Raw genomic sequence first — 21028 nt, forward strand, 5'->3', positions numbered from 1 at the left:
GCTTCCCTTTCTCATCCTCTCGCCACTGAATTCCTTTTCCTTCGGCGTTCATTTTTGTTTTCACTGTAGCCACATTGTTATCCTTAGGAAAACATGCTAGCTTTCACCCTGAAAGGAAGAGGCCCCACCAGGCCCCGGAGCTCACAAGTGCCTGTGATGGACTGGCACAGTGACAAGTCAGAGAGTGACGCAGGCAGAGTGAAACGGGAGAGAAAACCGGTAGGCAAAGCCACGCTGGCTTCTGCAGAGAGGAAAAACATCACGTTTGCCAAGTGGAAAAAGGATCAATTTAGAAAGGAAAGAAAAATCATTTTCAAGCTTTGGAGAGTCCCCCAAAATGAAGAAAAAGAAAAACAACTCAAAGCAATCTCTGATGATATACAGCCTAATTTTGACCCAGATTTTGTTCTGAGGTCACTCAAAATGTGAAACAGAAGTCATAACGTTTAAATTAAATACCTCATTTGTGGATGGAAGCAGCTACGGGTTGTCACCCAGCCAATGTGTCAGTGGCACAGCTGGTAATTTCACCATGCAGCTGGGAAAGGCAGTCTGTCAGTCATAAGAAACCAGATACGTGGGAGGATTTTCACATAAAATCACTTCTCACAGTGGACTCTGACCATCGTCAGACTTGCTAAATGCACGTATCACGATACTCAGTTTGTTCTTCCATACCTTTATGAAAGTTGTGAAGTTTACAATGCGTGTACTGAGGAGAAATACAAGCTGGGAAAAAGGAACACTGGCATCACTTTAAGGTGGTACAGAGGACTGGTTAACAGAGGTACAGGAACTGAATGAATTTAAACAAATGTCTCCCAAGTATGATTTCATTAATCGTAGACAACTGTGGTCTAATCGTTTCTTATTTGACTTGGCTGGAAAAGTCTTATTCTCACTTTACTCCATTTATAGATAGGCATCTTGGGTCAGCTGACCCTTTCTTTGTCTCGCTAAGTTTCCTTTGAACACGTTATAAAGGTTTTTGATCACCAAAAAATATAATACCAGATGAAGGTCATTATACAAAGAGAATGAAACTAACAGCAATCCAGCGGGAAAAGAAATTTACTGTAAGGATTCTGGCTTATCAACAAGAAGTTAATTGACTTCTTAATGTTTCAAACACATGTCAATCAACAGGCCAATAAAATTTTTATATACTATGCAAACAGTGGTAATTACAGTTTGTGGCTCACCACAGAAACTATCTAATGAAAAAAAAAATCATGGTATGGACAATAATCCACTCTCCATGTCATCAACTTGCTACTGAACTTAGAAATTTCACTCCTCCAACTGGGTATGGAACATGGGAAAAACTAACTAAGTAAAATAATGGCCTTCTTTCATACAAAGCATGATCGTACATGTAATAAATACATCTAAATTTGTCATGGTGAATTAAACCAGCTTCAGCTTCAGGCAAAGAGGCAGAGTATTAAAATGGACCAATTCTTTCCAATTTGTTATACATGTAGAATCTGAAATTTATTGTTTACTTGATTTAGAAATTAAATCAGGTTTCATTTTTGTATGCAGAGTGCTTTCTTTGCATATTTCATTTAACAATAGCCAGGCTGGAATGAAGCCAGTAATCAAACACTGCAGACTTGGGAAACCCTTCTGGTTTTCCAAACTCTCAATAAAGCCTGAGAAGAGTACCAGTTTAGGGAGTGGGCGTCTTTGTTTTTGTGATGACTCACATCGTCCAGTATTCATTCATTTATTTTGAAGTCATTCCACAAATATGTGGAAGGCACTTTTCTAGGAAGGGACCATGGGAAACACAAAAACACACAGCCCTTGCCCTAAAGAACTGTACAGATTTTCCCCCCAACATAAGCAGTCCTTTTACTGTAGTTTAATGATTAGCAACCTCACAAATTCAACTTTCTCTTCTTCTCCTTGAAACAAACTAATTTTTCCTCAGGAGTATGTTTTCAAGAGAGTAGGAGATCAGTCTACTCACTCAAAGACTGACTCAAAGAGGCCTACCTTCAGGAGAAACTAAAGAAGACACAATAGTGAAGAAATATTTGGGTTTTAAGATGGAAACAATGAACTACAAGGAATACTGAAAATTCATATTACTGTGATATCAACATGTCTATTACACTAGGGGGGAAAGGGCTTAGAACAGATTATGAAGGGCCAAGATCAAGGGGACTATTTTAGCCATGGTTTTAGAAGGGCTAACAAAAATGTGTTCCGTGTCTCTTGTGGCTATCAGTAGATCTGTTAAATAAAAAATCAGCAAAGACACAGAAGAACTCAACAACACTGTCCACCAACGCCATTTAACAGGAAATCCCAGAACACTCCACACAACAGCAGAATACACATTCTTTTCAAGCACCCGTGGAATATTCACCAAGATAGATTGTATCCTGGCTCATAAAACAGACCTCCACATATTTAAAAACAAAGCATGAGGGGTGCCTGGGTGGCTCAGTCGGTTGAGCGTCTGACTTCGGCTCAGGTCATGATCTCGCGGTTTGTGAGTACGAGCCCTGCATCAGGCTCTAGCTCGGAGCCTGGAGCCTGCTTCAGATTCTATGTCTCCCTCTCTCTCTCTGCCCCTCCTCCGCTTGTGCTCTGTCTCTCTCTGTCTCTCAAAAATGAATAAATGTAAAAAATTAAAAAAAAAAAACAAAAAAAACCCAAAGCATGTTTCGTGATCACAATGGGATCAAACGTGAAATCAATAACAGAAGTGTAATAGGAAAAAAAAACGCTAAATAGTCAAAAATTAAGCAAAGCACTCTAAATAATCCATCGGTCAAAGAGGAAGTCTCAAAGGACATAAAAAAATACTCAGAACCAAATAAAAATGCAACATATCTACATTAGCAGGATGAAACTAAAACAGTGCTGAAAGAGAAATCTGTGGCACTAAATGCTTACATTAGAAAAGAGGAAAGGTCCTAAATCAATAACCTAAGCTTCTACCTTAAGAAACCAAAAAAAGTGATACCTGGGTGGTTCAGTCGGGTAAGTGTCTGACTCTTAATCTCAGTTCAGGTCTTGATATCAGGGTCCTGGGTTTAAGCCCCACGTTGGGCTCCGTGCTGTGCATGGAGCCTACTTAAAAAACAGAAAACAATCCCCCAAAAAGAAGAGCAAAATTATCCTAAAGCAAACAGGAGAAAAGAAATAATAAAGAACAGAGAAAAGAAATGAAACAAAAAGCTGATTCTTTACAAAGATCACTATTGTCAAGACTGACAAACATAAAAAGAGAAAAAAGGGAAGACAGACTTTGCCAATATCAAGAAACAGAGGGTATAATTACAGATCCTAAAGCTGTAAAAACAACAACAACAAGGCAACAAAAGGACAATAAGGGAATAACACAAACAACTCTATGCATGTGAATGTGATAATATAGATGAAATGGAACAATTCCTTGAAAATCACAAACTACCAAAATTCACCCAAAATGAGACAGATAATCTGAATATTCTTATGACTGCTAAAAAGCTTCTGAAAAAGAAATCTTCAGGGCCCGATGGCTTAACTGGGGTATTTTACCAAACATTTAAAGGAAAATTAACATCAATTCTAAACAATCTCTTCCAGGAAACAAACAGGGTGAAACACTTCCTAATCATTTTATAAGGCCAATATAATTTCATGACCAAAAGCAGACAAAGAAAGTTCAAAACAGAAAGCTAAAGACCAACATCCCTCACAACTATCATCATAAAAATTCTCAACAAGTTACTGGCAAATCAAATCCATGTATATATAAAAAGAATTATATACCATGATCAGGTGAGATTTATTCCAGGAATGAAAGTATGTTTCAATATCTGAAAATCAATCAATGTAATGCACCATATTAATAGGCTAAAGAAAGATCACATGATCCCATGTATTAACTGATGCAACAAAAATAAATGACAAGGGGCACCTGGCTGGTTCAGTAGGTTGAGCGTCCAACTCTTGGTTTTGGCTCAGGTCATTATTTCAGGGTTGGGGGACTGAGCCCTGCATCAGGCTCCACAGTGATTAAAACTCTCTCTCTCCTTCCTTCTGCCTCTCTGCCCTGCTCTCTCAAAAAAAAAAAAAAAGTGACAAAACTCATTGTGTCATTAATGATATTAATTTTTTTTCATTTGCAGCAAATCATGAACAGAAGTTGTGATGATTAATATTATGTGTCAAGTTTGGCAATGGGGTGCCCAGACATTTGGTCAAACTTCATGCTGGGTATGTCTGTGAGGGTATTTTGGGGTGAAATTAATAACTGAATTGGTAGAATGAGTAAAGCAGATTGTTCTCCCTACTAATGTGGATGTTCCTCATCCAATCAATTGAAGACCTGACTAGAACAAAAAGCCTGAGTAATATCCTATCTTATTGGCTCTGGTTCAGTTTTTCTGGAGAACCCTAACTAATACATAATGGAAACTTTCCCAACTTGACAAAGAGCATCTATAAAAAACCCACAGCTGACATCATCCTTAGTGGTGAAAGACTGAATGCACTGCCCTAAAATTTGGAACAGGAGAAAGATACATGCTTATTCAATATAGTACTAGAAGTAGTAGTCAGTGTAATAAGGCAAGAAAAGGAAATAAATGATATACTGGTTGGAAGGGAAAAAATAAAACTTTCCCTTTTTGCAGAATACATGATTATCTAGAAAGTCCCAGGAAATCTATTTTAAAACTCCTAGGATTTGTGCTGATTCATAGGGGCACATGTACCCCAATGTTTACAGCAGAGCTATCAATAATAGCCAAAATATGGAAAGAGCCCAAATGTCTATCAACTGATGAATGGATAAAGAAAATGTGGCTTATATATACAATGGAATACTACTTGGCAATGAAAAAATGAAATCTTGCCATTTGTAACAACGTGGATGGAACTGGAGGGTATTATGCTAAGTGAAATAAGTTAGAGAAAGACAGACATCACCTGTTTCACGCATATGTGGATGTTGAGAAACTTAACAGAAGACCATGGGGGAAGGAAAGGGAAAAAAATGGTTTCAAACAGAGAGGGAGGCAAGTCATAAGAGACTCTTAAATACAGAGAACAAATTGAGGGTTGATGGGGGCGTGGAGGGGAGGAGAAAAAGGGTGATGGGCACTGAGGAGGGCACTTGTCGGGATGAACAGTGGGTGTTGTATGTAAGCAATGAATCACGGGAATCTACTCCTGAAACCAAGAGCATACTGTATACACCATATGTTAGCTAACTTGACAAATTATATTTAAAAAAAAAATGGGAATAAATAGGGGCGCCTGGGTGGCTCAGTTGGTTAAGTGTCCAACTTTGGCCCAGGTCATGATCTCACAGCTCGTGAGTTTGAGCCCCACAATGGGCTCTGTGCTGAGAGCTCAGAGCCTGGAGCCTGCTTTGGATTCTGTGTCTCCCTCTCTCTGCCCCTCCTCCCACCTCAAAAATAAATGGCCTTAAAAAAATGTTTTTTTAAATAAAAAATAAATACTCCTAGAATTTAATAAGTGAGTTCAGCAAGATCACAGGATATGAGATTAAAAAAAAAGGTCAATGGTATTTCTCTATGTTAGCAACAAACATACCAAAACCAAAATTAAAAATGCAATTACCATTTAAAATTTACAATCATTTCAAAAAAAGTAAAATACCAACATATCAATTAAAAAAAAAAGCATGTATGTTGTGTGTGTGTATGCTGAAAATTACAAAATGATAATGAAAGAAATAAAAGAAGACCTAAATAAGTGCAGACACATCCATGGCCATGGATTGGAAGACTCAATATAGTAGAAATGCTGATTTCCCAAAAAATGATTTATACATATAATGTAATTCCTAACAAAATCCTGACAAAATTTTATCGTATATGTACACAAGCTTATTCTAAAATCTGATAGAAAGGCAAAGGAACTGGAATAGCTAAAACGATTTTGAAAAAGAATAAAGTGGGAGAAATCACACTGTTAACACTTCCTATACAGCTATAGCATTCATAATAGCGAACTGGCAGAGGGACAGACACAGAGATCAATGAAACAAAGAATCCAGGAATAGACAACACAAACACACCAACCAAACTGATTTTTTTAAAAAATTTCCATCAGGGGTGCCTGGGTGGTGCAGTCGGTTAAGCGTCCGACTTCAGCCAGGTCACGATCTCGCGGTCCATGAGTTCGAGCCCCGCGTCAGGCTCTGGGCTGATGGCTCAGAGCCTGGAGCCTGTTTCTGATTCTGTGTCTCCCTCTCTCTCTGCCCCTCCCCCGTTCATGCTCTGTCTCTCTCTGTCCCAAAAATAAATAAACGTTGAAAAAAAAAATTTCCATCAGATTTTTGACAAAGAGGCAAAAACAATTCCATGGAGAAATGACAGTTTAAAAAAAAATGTTTATTGGGGCGCCTGGGTGGCTCAGTGGGTTGAGCGACCGACTTTGGCTCAGGTCATGATCTCACGGTTTGTGAGCTCGAGCCCCGCGTTGGGCTCTGTGCTGATGGCTTGGAGCCTGGAGCCTGCTTCGGATTCTGTGTCTCCCTCTCTCTCTCTGTCCCTCCCCTGCTCATGTTCTGTCTCTGTCTCAGAAATAAATAAATATAAAAAAAATTTTTTTAAAAATGTTTATTTAAACAGTGTGCATGTGTGCCCAAGTGGTGAAGGGGCAGAGAGAGAAAGAGGAAGAGAGAGATTCCCAAGCAGGTTCTGCGCTGTCAGTATTATGTCAGTGTTGTGTCTCATGAACCATGAGATCATGACCTGAGCTGAGATCAAGAGTCAGACGCTTAACTGATTAAGCCACCCAGGCGCCCCAGGAAGGTTTAAAACAAATTGTACTCGACATCTATAGGAAAAATGAGGCTTCATCTAAGCACTATATTTTACACAAAAATTGATTCAAAATGATCTATGGATTCATGGGCACCCAGATGACTCCATCAGCTAAGCATCTAACTTTGACTCAGGTCATGATCTCACGGTTCATGGGTTTGAGCCCCGCATCTGGCTCTGTGCTGACAGCTCAGAGCCTAGAGCCTAGAGCCTGCTTCGGATTCTGTGTCTCCCTGACTCTCCGCCCCTCCCCCACTCACACTCTGTCTCTCTCTCAAAAATAAATAAACACTAAAAAATTTTTTCAAAATGATCTATGGATTCAAAAGTAAAACAAAACTATAAAACTTTTAGAAGAAAACATGAGGAAGTCTTTGGAATCTAGGACTACCTGGAATCTAGAACTCTTCACCTGAGTTCTTAGATGTGACAACCAAAATAAACAATTGATAAATTAGATTTCATCAAAATAAAAACTTTTGCCTGTGAAAAAACCTGTTAGAGAGATGAAAAGAGAAGTTATGACCTGGAAGAAAATATTTGTAAACCATAATACTGGACAAAAGCCTCATATCTAGAATATATTTAAGAACTCTCAAAACCCAAAAGTAAAACAAACAATTCAGTTAGAATATGGGCAAAAAGACATCAAGAAACCCCTCAATGAAGAAGGGATACTATGACAAGCACACAAAAAGATACTTACCATCATTAGCAACTAAGGAAATACAAAATAAAATCATGATGGCATATCACTACACACCTAAGAAAGAGAGATAACATCAAATGCTGGAGAGAATGGAGAGAAACTGGATCTCGCATACATTGCTAGTAAGATGTAAAGTGATTTGGCCACTATGGAAAATAGTTGGCAGTTTCTTGCCAAACTTAACTGGAATCTTCTATCAGACCCAGCAATCTCATTTGTAGGCATTTACCTACAGAAATGAAAACTTAACACCTATAGAAAAACCTGTACATAAATGTTCACAGTAGCTTTATTTATAGCAGCAAAAATCTGAAAACAATTCAAATGTCCTTCAATGTATGAATGGCTAAGCAAACTGTGGTACATCTATACAACGGAATTCTATTCATCAATAAAAAGGAATTACTGATACATGTAAAAAACTGAAGAGATCTCAAGGGCATTATACTCAGTAAAAAAAGGTCAATCTCAGAAGGTTTCCAACTCTTTGATTCTATTTACAGAACATTAAAAATTTTTTTTATTTAAATTCTAGTTAGGTAACATACTGTGCCATACTGGTTTCAGGAGTAGAATTCAATGATTCATCATTTACATACAACACCCAGTGCTCATCACAAAAAGTGCCCTCCTTAATACCCATCTCCCACACATCTCCCTCCATCAACCCTGTTTGTTCTCTATCATTAAGAGTCTTATGGCTTATTTCCCTCTCTCTCTTTTTTCCATTCTTCCTGTGTGTTCGTCTGTTTTGTTTCTTAAATTCCACATATGAGTGAAATCATATGATATTTGTCTTTCTCTGACTTATTTGGCTTAGCATAATACACTCTAGCTCCATCCACACCATTGCAAATGGCAAGATCTCATTGTGTTTGATGGCTGAATAATATTCCATTGTATATATATGCCACCTCTTCTTTATTCATTGGTCAATGGACATTTGGGCTCCTCTCTACAGTTTGGCTATTGTTGATAATGCTGCTAAACATACAGGTGCATGTGCTCCTTCGAGTCTGTATTTTTGTATCCTTTGGGTAAATACCTAGTAGTAGTGCAACTGCTGGATTGTAAGGTAGTTCTATTTTTAACTTTTTGAGGAACCTCCATACTGTTCTCAAGAGAGACTGGACCAGTTTGCATTTCTACCAATAATGCAGCAATAATGCAAGAGGGTTCCCATTTCTCCACATCCTCCTCAACACCTCTTATTTCTTGTGTTGTTGATTTTAGCCATTCTGACAGGTGTGAGGTGATATCTCATTATAGTTTTTATTTGTATTTCCATGATGATGACTGATGTTGAGCATTTGTCATGAGTGTTGGCCATCTGGATGTCTTCTTTGGAGAAATGTCTATTCATGTCTTCTGCCCATTTTTTAAACTGGATTATTTTTTTGGGTGTTGAGTTTTACAAGTTCTTTATATATTTTGGATAGTAACCCTTTATCACATATGTCATTTGCAAATATCTTCTCCCATTCCAAAGGCTGACTTTTAGTTTTGTTGACTGTTTCCTTTACTGTGCAGGTTTTTTTATCTTGCTCAAGTCCCAATAGTTCATTTTTTCTTTTGTTTCGTTTGTCTCTGGTGACATGTCTAGTAAAAAATTGCTATGGCCAAGGTCAAAGAGGTTGTTGCCTGTGTTCTCCTCTAGGATTTGGATGGTTTCCTGTCACACATTTAGGTCTTTAATCCATTTTGATTTTATTTTTGTGTATGGTGTAAGAAAGTGGTCCACTTTCATTGTTCTGTGTGTTGCTATCCAGTTTTCCCACCGTTTGTTGAAGAGACTGTTTTTTTATGCAAGAACATGAAACTGTCTTGATGACTACAGTTTTGTAATATAGCCTGAAATCCAGCATTGTGATGCCTCCAGCTTTGTTTTTCTCCTTCAGGATTGCTTTGGCTGTTTGGGATCTTTTGAGGTTACACACAAATTTTAGGGTTGTTTCTTCTAGCTCTATGAAAGATGCTCGTGTTATTTTGGTTGGGATTGCATTAAATGTATAGATTGCTTTGGGTAGTATAGACATTTTAACAATGTTTGTTCTTTTAATCCATGAGCATGGGATGCTTTTCCATTTCTTTGTGTTCTCTTCAATTTCTTCCGTAAGTGTTATAAAGTTTCAGAGTACAGATCTTTTACCTCTTTGGTTAGGTTTATTCCTAGGTATCATGGTTTTCAGTGCAATTATACACGGGACTGATTCTTTGAGTTTTCTGCTGCTTCAATGCTGGTGTATAGAAATACAACAGACTTCTGTACATTGATTTTGTATCTTGTAGGTTGCTGAATTCATGAGTTAGTGCTAGCAGTTTTTTGTAGAGTGTTTTGGGTTTTCTACCTAGTGGAACATGTCGTCTGCAAATAGTCCAACTTTGACTTCTTCCTTGCCGATCTGGATGCTTTTTACTTCTTTTTGTTGTCTGATTGTGGAGGCTAAGACTTCCAGTACTATGTTAAATAGTAATAGTGAGAGTGGACATCCTTGTGTTGTTGCTGACTGTAGGGGAAAGGCTCTCAGTTTTTTTTCCAATAAGGATGATAGTGGTTGTGGGTTCTTTGTATACGGCCTTTATGGTATTGAAGTATGTTCCATCTACCCCTACTTTGTCGAGGGTTTTTTTTTTTTTTTTTTTTTTTTAGTCAAGAATAGATGCTGTACTTTGTCAAATGCTTTTTCTGTATCTATTGGCAGGATCATATGGTTCTTATTCTTTCTTTTATTAATGTGGTATATCATATTGATTGGTTTCTGAATACTGAACCAGCCCTGCAGTCCAGCAATAAATCCTGCTTGATCATGGTGAATAATTCTTTTAATGTACTGTTGAATTCGATTTGCTGGTATCTTGTTGAGAAGTTGTGCATCCCTGTTCATCAAGAATACTGACCTTTAATTCTCCTTTTTAGTGACGTCTTTGTCTGCTTTTGGAATCAAGGTAATGTTGGCCTCATAGAATGAGTTTGGAAGTTTTCCTTCCATTTCTATTTTTTGGAACGGTTTGAGAAAAATAGGTATTAATTCTTCTTTAAATGTCTGGTAAATTCCCCTGGGAAGCCTTCTGACCCTGAACTTTTGTTTGTTGGGAGATTTTCTATTACTGATTCAATTTCGTTGTTGGTCATGGTTCCGTTCAAATTTTCTATTTCTTCCTGTTTCAGTTTTGGTACTTTGTATGTTCCTAGGAATTTGTTAATTTCTTCCAGATTGTTCAGTGTGTTGGCATATAATTTTTCATAATATTTTCTTATAATTGTTTGCCTTTCTGTGGTGTTCAGTGTGATCTCTCCTCTTTTGTTCATGATTTTATTTGGGTCCTTTCTCTTTTCTTTTTGATTAGTCTAGATAGGAGTTTATCACTTTTATTAGTTCTTTCAAAGTACCAGCTCTTACTTTGTTGATCTGTTCTACTGTTTTGTTGGTTTGTTTGTTTCTATATCATTTATATCTGCTCCAATCTCTATTATGTCCATTCTTATACTGGCTTTTGGCTTTATTTGCTATTCCTTTTCTAGCTCCTTTACGTGTAAGGTTAGGTTGTGTATTTGAGAGTTTTCTTGCTTCTTGAGATAGGCCTGTATTGCAATATACTTCCCTCTTAGGACTGCCTTTGCTGCATCCCAAAGGTTTGGGACTGCTGTGTTTCATTTTCATTTGCTTCCATGTACTTTTTAATTTCTTCTTTAATTTCCTGGTTAACCCATTCATTTTTAGTAGGATGTTCTGTTACCTCCATGTATTTTGGATCTTTCCAAATATTTTCTTGTGCTTGATTTCAAGTTTCATAGCATTATGGTATGAAAATATACATGGTATGATCTCAGTCTTTTTGTACCTGTTGAGGGCTGATTTGTGACCCAGTATGTGATCTATTCTGGAAAATGTTCCGTGTGCACTTGAAAAGAATGTATATTCTGCTGCTTTTGGATGAAATGTTCTGAATATATGTTAAGTTCATCCAGACTATGTTATAGCTACTGTTTACTTATTGATTTTCTCTTAGATGATCTGCCCATTGCTTAAGCAGGGGATTAAAGTTCCCTACTATTACTGTATTATTATCAATGAGATAGTTTGTATTTGTTATTGATTTATATATATGGGTACTTCCAAGTTGGGGGTATAAATATTTACAACTCTTAGATCTTCTTGGTGGACAGACCCCTTAATTTTGATATAATGCCCTTCTTCATCTCTTGTTACAGTCTTTGTTTTAAAATCTAGTTTGTCTGATATAAGTATGGCTGCTCTGGCTTTCTTTTGATGTCCATCAGTATGATAGATGGTTCTCCATTCCTTCACTTTCAATCTGCAGGTGTCTTTAGGTTTGAAAAGAGTCTCTTGTAGGCAGCATATAGATGGATCTTGTTTTTATTATCCATTCTAATGCCCTATACATGTCTTTGATTGGAGCAATTAGTCCATTTACATTCAGAGTGATTATTGAAAGATATGAATTTAGTGCCATTGTGTTACCTGTAGAGTTGGTGTTTCTGGTGATGTTCTCTGGTCCTTTGTATTCTTTGTTGCTTTGGTCTTTTTTTTTTTTTTTCCCCTCCACTCAAAAGACTCCCCCTTAAAATTTCTTGTGGGGCTAGTTTAGTGGTCACAAACTCCTTTAGTTTTTGTTTGTCTGGGAAACACTTTATCTCTCCTTCTATTCTGGTTGACAGCCTTGATGGATAAAGTACTGTTAGCTGCATATTCTTCCCATTCAGCATGTTGAATATATCCTGTCATTCCCTTCTGGCCTGCCAAGTTTCTGTGGACAAATCTGCTGTGAACCTGCTTTGTCTTCCCTTGTAGGTTAAGGACTTTTTTCCTTTGCTACTTTCAGGATTCTTTCCTTGTCTGTGTATTTTGTGAATTTGAGTATGATATGCCTTGGTAATGGCTGGCTTTTGTTGAATTTAATGAGAGCTCTCTGTTCACCTTGGATTTTGATGTCTGTGTTCTTCCCTAAATTAAGTAGCTTTTAGCTATAATTTGCTCAAATACACCTTCTGCTTCTTTCTCTCTCTCTTCATCTTCTAAGTCTCCTATGATATAAATGTTATTACATTTTAATAAGTCATTGAGTTCCATAAGTCTACTTTTGTGATTCATTACTTTTGCTTCTCTCTTCCTTTCAGCTTCATTATTTTCCATAATTTTATCTTCTTTATCAGTGATTTGTTCCTCTGCTTCATCTATCCTTGTTTTTATGGCATACATTTGGATTTGCATCTTGGTTATAGCATTTTTAATTTTGGCCTGACTAGATTTTAGTTCTTTTATCTCTGCCGTAAGGATTCTCTAATGTCTTTTATATTTTTGTCAAGCCCAGCTAGTATCCTTATAACTGTTGTTTTAAATTCTAGTTCAGATGTTTTATTATATCTGTATTGATTAAATCCCTGGCCAACATTTCTTCCTGTTTTTTGGGGTTGGATTCTTCCATCTTGTCATTTTGGAGGTGAAAAATGAAGGAAGGAAGGAAGGAAGGAAGGAAGGAAGGAAGGAAGGAAGGAAGGAAGGTCCTAGATGTGTTTTGGGTTGATTGTTAAGAGAAGCTTGATAGAAAAAAATATATATAAAAACTTAAAAATAATTCAAAAAGTAAAGAAATTGCTCTTTCTGTATAAACCCCCCCCCCCAAAAAAAAACGAAACCAAAACAAACAAACCCAAAGGAAGGTAGATCCTGTTTCCCTCAGAGCTGAAGCTTTGCAGCACTCTATGATCAGTAGACTTGGTGCGTGCAAGGGGGTTATGCTGGTCTGGGAGAGGGGTCTACTGCTCTGATTCTCAGGTGGACTTACTCTAGTGGAAATACACCTGTAGGGTACAGTGGGGGCAGGGCTAGGTGTAAGTTGCTCAGGTCTTCATTTGGTGGCACTCTTTTTCTCTCAATGAGGTCGGTCACTGCTGGTGGGCAAGGGGTAAAAATGGTTCCACCCTGCTCTCTCCTCTCTGGAACAGGGAGCTCGTGCCCACCACTCCTCAGGAAGTCCTCACAGACAAACAACTGCCTCTCCAGGGGGTCCCTGTCTTTGAGCTGTCTGCCTGCCAGACAGCAGAGAACACCTGTGTTTTATCTTAGGCACAGCTAGGTTTCAAACCCCACACATCAGAGACCCTCGTGGCAGAGACCCATGCTGATCCTCTGGGGGAGGGTCTCACTGCGCTGTGTTGGATGCTGGCTTGTCCCAGAAAATAGTTACATGACTGCACAGAGGTTCAGAGTTTATGGTAAATTGTAATACATAGCCAGCACCAGGGTTGTTGTCCTCAGCTAGCATCTTTGTTCCTATGCTGGTGAATGGGGTAGCTCAATGGTGCCCGCAGGATCCCTTGCCTATGGAGCTGCTGTTATCACCTCTACCAAATGCTCTTCAAGCAGGGGAACCACTTCTCCCCGTGAACCGCAGGGAATCCTCAGACTGCACTGCCCACTCCTGGGGCTCCTCCCTCGTCCCCCACTAAGCACAGCCATGCGCAATCCTGGTAATGCTCTTGACCTCCAAAACTTCAGACACTACACTCTGCTGTTTATAAAAAACTAGCAGTATTGAAATCCTCTCCTTGAGACAAAGCATAAGAGACTCTTAAAAACTGAGAACAAACTGAGGGTTGATGGGGGGTGGGAGGGAGAGGAGGGTAGGTGATGGGTATTGAAGAGGGCATCTTTTGGGATGAGCACTGGGTGTTGTATGGAAACCAATTTGACAATAAATTTCATATATTATAAAAAAAAAAAAGAAAAAAAAAAAGAAATCCTCTCCTTTTTCCAGTCAATGGTTTTGGGGAAAATTTTTTTTGTGCAGTCCCCTGTGAATGTTTTCACCCTTTTTTTCCCACTCTTTCTCTCTTGTTCTCTCTTGCTCCTCTCTCTGTGATCAGGGCTCCTTCCCCACTGCTGCAATCATGGCTCTTTTCTCCCCAAATCAACTCTCAGCATTTCCTCCCTTCCACGGGTCATTTTTTTCTGCTTGTAGATGTGCAGCTTTGTTCTCCAAGACATCTGATCGATTTCTTGAGTGTTCAGAATGATTTGATATTTCTCTAGCTGTGCTTGAGGCAGGAGGCAAGCTTAGGGTTGCCCTACACTTCTGACATCTTAACATTCTCCAGAACATTTTGAAATGACAAACTGTATAGAGGTAAAACTAATTAGTGGCTGCCAGGAGACAGGGATGGGGGGAGCACAGGGAAGCTCCTTTGCAGTGATGGAACAGTTTTGTATCTTGATTTTCGTGGTGGTTACACAACTACACAAATAAAATAGCATAGAACTATACATATGCACACATGCAACTGCACACGAATACATATAGAAAAACAGTGAAAACTGAGTAAGGTCTGTAGTCTGGTTAACAGTACAGTATCATACTAATATAAATCTTCTGGCTTTGACACTGTACTACAGTTATATATGATGTCACCTTTAAGGAAAGCTGGGTGAAGAATATAGGAACATCTATGTATTATTTCTGCAACTTCTTGTGATATTGTTTCAAATTTTTTAAAAAGCTAAAAAAATGATGTGTTCAAATGCTTTTTAAAATTTTTTTTTCAACGTTTATTTATTTTTGGAACAGAGAGAGACAGAGCATGAACGGGGGAGGGGCAGAGAGAGAGGGAGACACAGAATCGGAAACAGGCTCCAGGCTCTGAGCCATCAGCCCAGAGCCCGACGCGGGGCTCGAACTCACGGACCGCGAGATCGTGACCTGGCTGAAGTCGGACGCTTAACCGACTGCGCCACCCAGGCGCCCCTCAAATGCTTTTTAAAAAGAATCTTGAGTAGCAGAACAAGCTGTTGCTGCAGAAATGGAAGAAAAATTTCTGATTTCGTTTTTTTCCAACAGAATTACTCTCTATTGCATGTCTACCTATCATTTCTTTACTCTATTTTTCTTGAGGCTAACTAAATAAAAGCTTCTCAAGGACATAGGCTCTATTCTAGTAACCCCTTTCAGTGCCTACTGCAATACAGATGTTAAAAATAAAATACTAGTTTTGAATTGAGCAAGTTAGCTAATTCTGGCAGAATCCGATACATTTATAAAGAGAACTACAGTTAAGTTACACTGACTAGTTTTGCGATCTTGGTTACTTACACCTCTCTGGACTTCGGGCTCCTCATCTATGGAATGAATATAATGAGTATTATGTGAGAAGACTGTTAGGAAAATTAAGTGAGTTAATGTATGCAAAGTACTTAGAAGAGTACCAGACAAATCAGAATAGCTCAATGTTATTTTTCTAAAAGATTTTAAAAATATGACTTTTAGGTGGATCCATTCTGATGAATCAAAATGATAATCAATAAAATGGTTAAGTGGCTATTTCCTTTAACTATTAGGTTTCAATGAAAAAATTCTGTGGGGATTTTAAATTTTTTTAAGTTTATTTATTTTGAGAGAGAGACAGTGAGCAATTGAGCACAAAGAGGAGAGAAGCAGAGAGGGGGAAGAGAATCCCAAGCAGGCTTTGCACTGTCAGCATGGAGCCCAACATGGGGCTCAAACTCACAAACCATGAGATCATGACCTGAGCCAAAACCAAGAGTTGGATGCTTAGCTGACTAAGCCACCCAGGCGTCCCTGTTTGTGGGGATTTTAAAGAAAAAAGCCCAATATACCATCTTAAAAGTACCTATGATATTTAGCCTTTTAAAAATGACTACTTATTACTTGTACTGAGTTAAGTTCCAGGTCCTAATAATTTCTAATAACAATAAAATATTATATGTAAAATTTCAATTAATAAAGGTTTAGTCTAAAGATTTCGACTTTATGTACATTATGTGACTCTCTTACCTAGCTGACTTATTAATCTTCACTCTTTTTTTTTTAATTTATTTTTGAGACACAGAGAGAGAGAGCAGGGGAGATACAGAGAGGAAGGGGACAGAGGATCCAAAGTGGGCTCTGTGCTGACAGCAGCGAGCCTGATGCAGGGCTTGAACTCACAAACCGTGAAATCATGACCTGAGCCAAAGTTGGACTGCTTAACTGACTGAGCCACCCAAGTGCCCCTAATCTTGACTCTTCTTAAAATGACAGTTTTGTATTCTCTCTTACCCACCTTTGCTTAAATGTCATCTCTACTCGGAAGCCTTACCCCACTTCCCAGAGAGGATGTATCACACTACAACCATCTAGCTATAGGCAAGACTGCTCTACTGTGCTAACTTTTATAATCTCTTGCACACAGTATAAATCCTGGCACAGAGTAGGTCAACAAATATTTGTGAATGAACCAACCACTGACATATTCCCATGGCAATTTTTACTTGCTACCATTAAGGAACTTGGCATATTGAATTATAATTATTTTCCCATTTGTCTCCTCCATTAGAGTGTAACCTTTTTGAGGCCAGGGCCCATGTCTCACTCATGTCTGCACCCTCAGTAACTAGCACAGTGAGTGGAACATTTATCAAAGATATGTACTGAGAGGCTACCATGGGCCAGGTATCATTTTCCAACAGTGGACAAGGCAGTCACAGTTTCTTATGGAATGACAATAAAGGATAATAAAAAGGATAATTTTTATTGGGACTAATACTATGAAGACAATAAAACATAACAATGCGGCAGAGGAATAAGGAGAAGTACTAGTAGTCAGGCCTTTGTAAGGAGATGATACTTGAGCTCAGAACAAAATGGAGCCGGTCATGTTTAGGTCAGGAGTAAAGAGTCCCAAGTACAGGGAACAGCAAGTACAAAGGCTCTGAGATAGGAATCAGTTGGGTTTGTTTAAAAAAAAAAAAAAAAAAGGCAGGTGTGGCTGGCACATAATAAACTAAGGGAAGAGAGGAGAAAAGGTCAAAGAAGCAGGTCAGGGCTGGAGCATGCAGGCTATCCTAAGTTTAAACTCTATTCTAAGAGCACCACTGGAGGATTTTAAGCATGAAGTAACAGAATCTAGTTTACATTAAAAAAATTACATTGGTTGTTAAATGGTAAAGAAAAATTGTGGGGGATCATGAACTTCCTTCCACAGGCAGACAAGTTAGGAGACTATGCAGTGGGGTGGGGGGGCGGACGGCATGGAGGCAGTCAAGATGGACTGAAATAGACAGATGGGTGATAAATTTCAAAGACATGGCTGGCAGGACTTGCTACTGAACACGGGAAGTAGGGTGTGGGAAAGAAGAATCAAAGATGTCTCCTGGGGATCTGACTCGAGCAAATTTACTAAAACGGGGAAAGAAGAGGAAATATCTACTATTCTGGACTAAGAAAGTTTCAGATGTCTATTAGATAACCAACTGGAAAAGTAGCACACAGCAGGCACTTGCTGCATACTTTTAAAAATTACCACTTTCGGGATAGACTCATCTACAAATCAAACATATAATACAGCATTCCAAATTTGGCTAACTCTATTTGCTGCTTCCAAGATAACAAAGATAAACAGAAAAGAGTAAGTGACTGAAAGGACCAGAGATCTCAGTTCATTTGATGAAATCTCATTTTTGCTATTATTGATGCTCCTTGACCCAGATTTTTAATATAAAGGTGCCATATAACCTCCTGCGGCTTAGTGCCTCAGTTTCCTCAGCCATTAAACGAGAATAACAGTACCACCTATCTTGAATGGCAATCGCTTAGTGCCACATCTGGCATATATAAGTGCTCAATAAACATTATCTGTTATGTTCCAGACAGAATTTCCATTTAAAAAACATTAAAATGTTCTATTATTCAACACTCATTCTGGAACAACAGGGAAGTGTCTGTGTTTATATTTTATAGATGGCAAAGTGAGGTACAGAGACAGTTGAATGGAGCAGTACACTCAGGTGCACACAGTTAAAGTAGAACAGACAGGCACCTGGCCGTTCAGGCAACTCTAGTGATTTAAGGTATGATGCTGCTATCCCTTCTAAGAGTGGGTTTTTCTTTCACTTTTTTTTTTAAAGAAGTAAAAAAGGAATAGTGCTTTGTGACCAAAGTCATAAGAAAGTCAAGGATGAATGCAGAGAGATCTGCATGTTGTAAAAAGGCCTCTTGACCCTTAACTTTTCTCTGTAAAGTGAAGGGAAATACATTAAATGCAAGTTCATTTTGTGAAGCCAACTGTATGGGAACAGCTGATCGGGTAACGCTCAGGTTTGAAATGATTTTCACTAACTCAGCTAAGAATGGAAAGAAGTACTTCACATCCCCCAACCCCTTTTCACTCTTATTCCTTTAGAAACGTCATAATAGTTTTTTCCTTCCATTCTTTCACAAGCAAATTTATAGCATTCATAAAATTTTAGACTAAGTCAGAAGGAAACTGAGAGGATATCTAATATATTCTTTCATTTTAAGGTAAAGAATGAGGCCCAGAAGGGAACTGACGAAAATGAAATGAAAGCCAAAGTGGCCTGGGACCAAGTGTCCTAATGCCCCACGGGTTACTCTTCCCACTACAAGGGTATCAAATGCCGGGCCAGGCAGTCACCAGAGCTCCTCTGTGTCTATGACAGCCATCATCCATCATGTCACTACTTCCTTCTGAGCCTTAACCCTTTGGAGTCCTAAACCACACTCAAGCTAGCTGCTGCCAGTGATGGTGGCCACGCCTCTAGTGATCTAGTAAATATAAACACCAGATTTCCTGCTTAAAATATCAAGACCTTTTCTCCCTTCCATTCTACCTTTTGAATTTTAGAAATAAATAAACTTTTCTGGGCAGTAATGATCTTTTTAGGGAAATATCTAAATTCTACACGCTGAAAATGTGGCTGGAGACTGTGAAATAAACTCACTTTGTCTAAAATTTAAAAATAAATATAAGCAAAAGTAATCTATGGTGACAAAAATCAGAAAGTGGTTGCTCAGGGCCAGGGAATGACTGGGAAGAAGCAGGAGAAAACTTTCTGGGGTGACAGAAATGTCCTCTATCTTGAGAAGGACACAGTCAGACTATACACAAGATCTGTGCAACTCACTGTTTGTAAACTGTATCTTTTAAAAACAATCTAAATACTCATGCAGAAAATTCAGATTTTAAAATTCTCATCCAAAGAAGGGACTTGAACCGCAGTTCAGCTGATGAAAGGCAATGACCAAACTCAGAGATCGTTCAAAGTCAAGCTACACATTTCTGTTCCAACTACTCATGACAATAATACCCACTAGACCAGAACTTGTGTATGTGGAGGGCAAGTGAAGAGCTTCCTTTCAGGATATGCTGATGAATGGATTCTGTCTTAAAATAGGAAAGAAAGTATTAAAGAACTGTGTACACTCCTATGATAACATATCCACCACTCTCCATGGTCTACTAAAATGCATTTAGAATTTAATAACAGAACTTCATCCTAAAGACCACTGAGAACTTAAGATGATAAGGAAAGTAAGCTTGAACACAGTGCAGTAATTATGTTTTTAGGTTTCTATTTTCTGTATTATTCTCCTATAAAAACTTGGGTATGTGTAACATTCTGCCCACTGCATTCCATATCTGGTAACACAGTCTTGACAAAAAACAAGAGTACTGAAAAGGAATAAAAAATTGGCTCTCCTCTGGCTGATAAGCACATGATGTTGGCTCAGGAACCATAGGTGAGTAGGAAGACAAATTGGTTAAAGACACTGCTCTGTTAGGGCTTATCACAAGAGGAGGGGGGAGAAGAGGGCAAATTTAGAGTTTAAGTTACAGCTAGAAAGGGAAGACAAATCTCTCACCTCTTTCAGCAAAGTGCATTGCATGATAAATTTTAGCATATGATCATAAAAAGGTCCAGTATAGAATCTGGCATACTGATAAAGGGTAGCTGTGTAAGAAAACACTGTGTTCCATTACTAATGAAAGACCCACAGGAGACTGACTGTCCCTCTCCTTAGTGATGGTCATACATACCAAATCTGGCTTCACTCGGTGAGTCAGGGGAAAGGAGAGCCACATAGAGTACAAAGTGGTGAGCACTGTGGACAGCCAGGACTGCTGAACCTCACGGCTTCTGGGAATGCGGTGAATAAAGTATTCGGGAAACTAGAAGGAAAATAGTAACAATCCAAGTCAACCGGGCCATTGATAACCAAGGTAAACACAGCAACAGTTAATGCTTGTAGACACAGGTCATGCTTTATTTAAAATTGTCATTCTAACTACTTGTAAATTAAGTTACAAAGCCCTTTCCATGCTTTATATGACACACATCATCAGGTTATGACAGAAAAGTTCCCAAATATGATTAAAAATGTTAAAGTTGGTGTTGACAATAAGTTGGGATAAATTTTCTACAAAATATGTTTTGGGCAAAGAGGTTAACATGCTGATACACAAATTGTTCTTACAAACCAACATGTAAGGCAAATAATCTAATACCAAGATGGCCAAAGGAGATGGACAGAGAACCCCAAACAGAAGAAACTCAAACAGCCAATAAACACAAAAAGATGGTTAATAATTAAACATAAAAGAAAGCAATAAATCATTTTTTACTTACCCAATTGTCAAAGACCATGGTTACCCAGTGTTTTTTGAGGGTGCTGGGAAATAGACACTTACATTCCCTGGTACAAC

At 38.4% G+C, this 21028-nt stretch overlaps 1 protein-coding gene across 2 annotated transcripts in view; it reads right to left on the reverse strand.

Moving 5' to 3' along the window:
* ALG14 (ALG14 UDP-N-acetylglucosaminyltransferase subunit) overlaps positions 1-21028 on the reverse strand; it is a 107652-nt gene that overhangs the window by 49903 nt on the left and 36721 nt on the right. For both annotated transcript variants that reach the window (XM_003990347.5, XM_019837480.3), the window contains exon 3: positions 20363-20494. In XM_003990347.5, coding sequence (XP_003990396.1) covers positions 20363-20494 — 132 coding nt within the window. The remainder of the gene's footprint in view (positions 1-20362; positions 20495-21028) is intronic.

This window comes from Felis catus, chromosome C1, assembly GCF_018350175.1.
Source record: "Felis catus isolate Fca126 chromosome C1, F.catus_Fca126_mat1.0, whole genome shotgun sequence".
Classification (NCBI taxonomy): Eukaryota; Metazoa; Chordata; class Mammalia; order Carnivora; family Felidae; genus Felis; species Felis catus.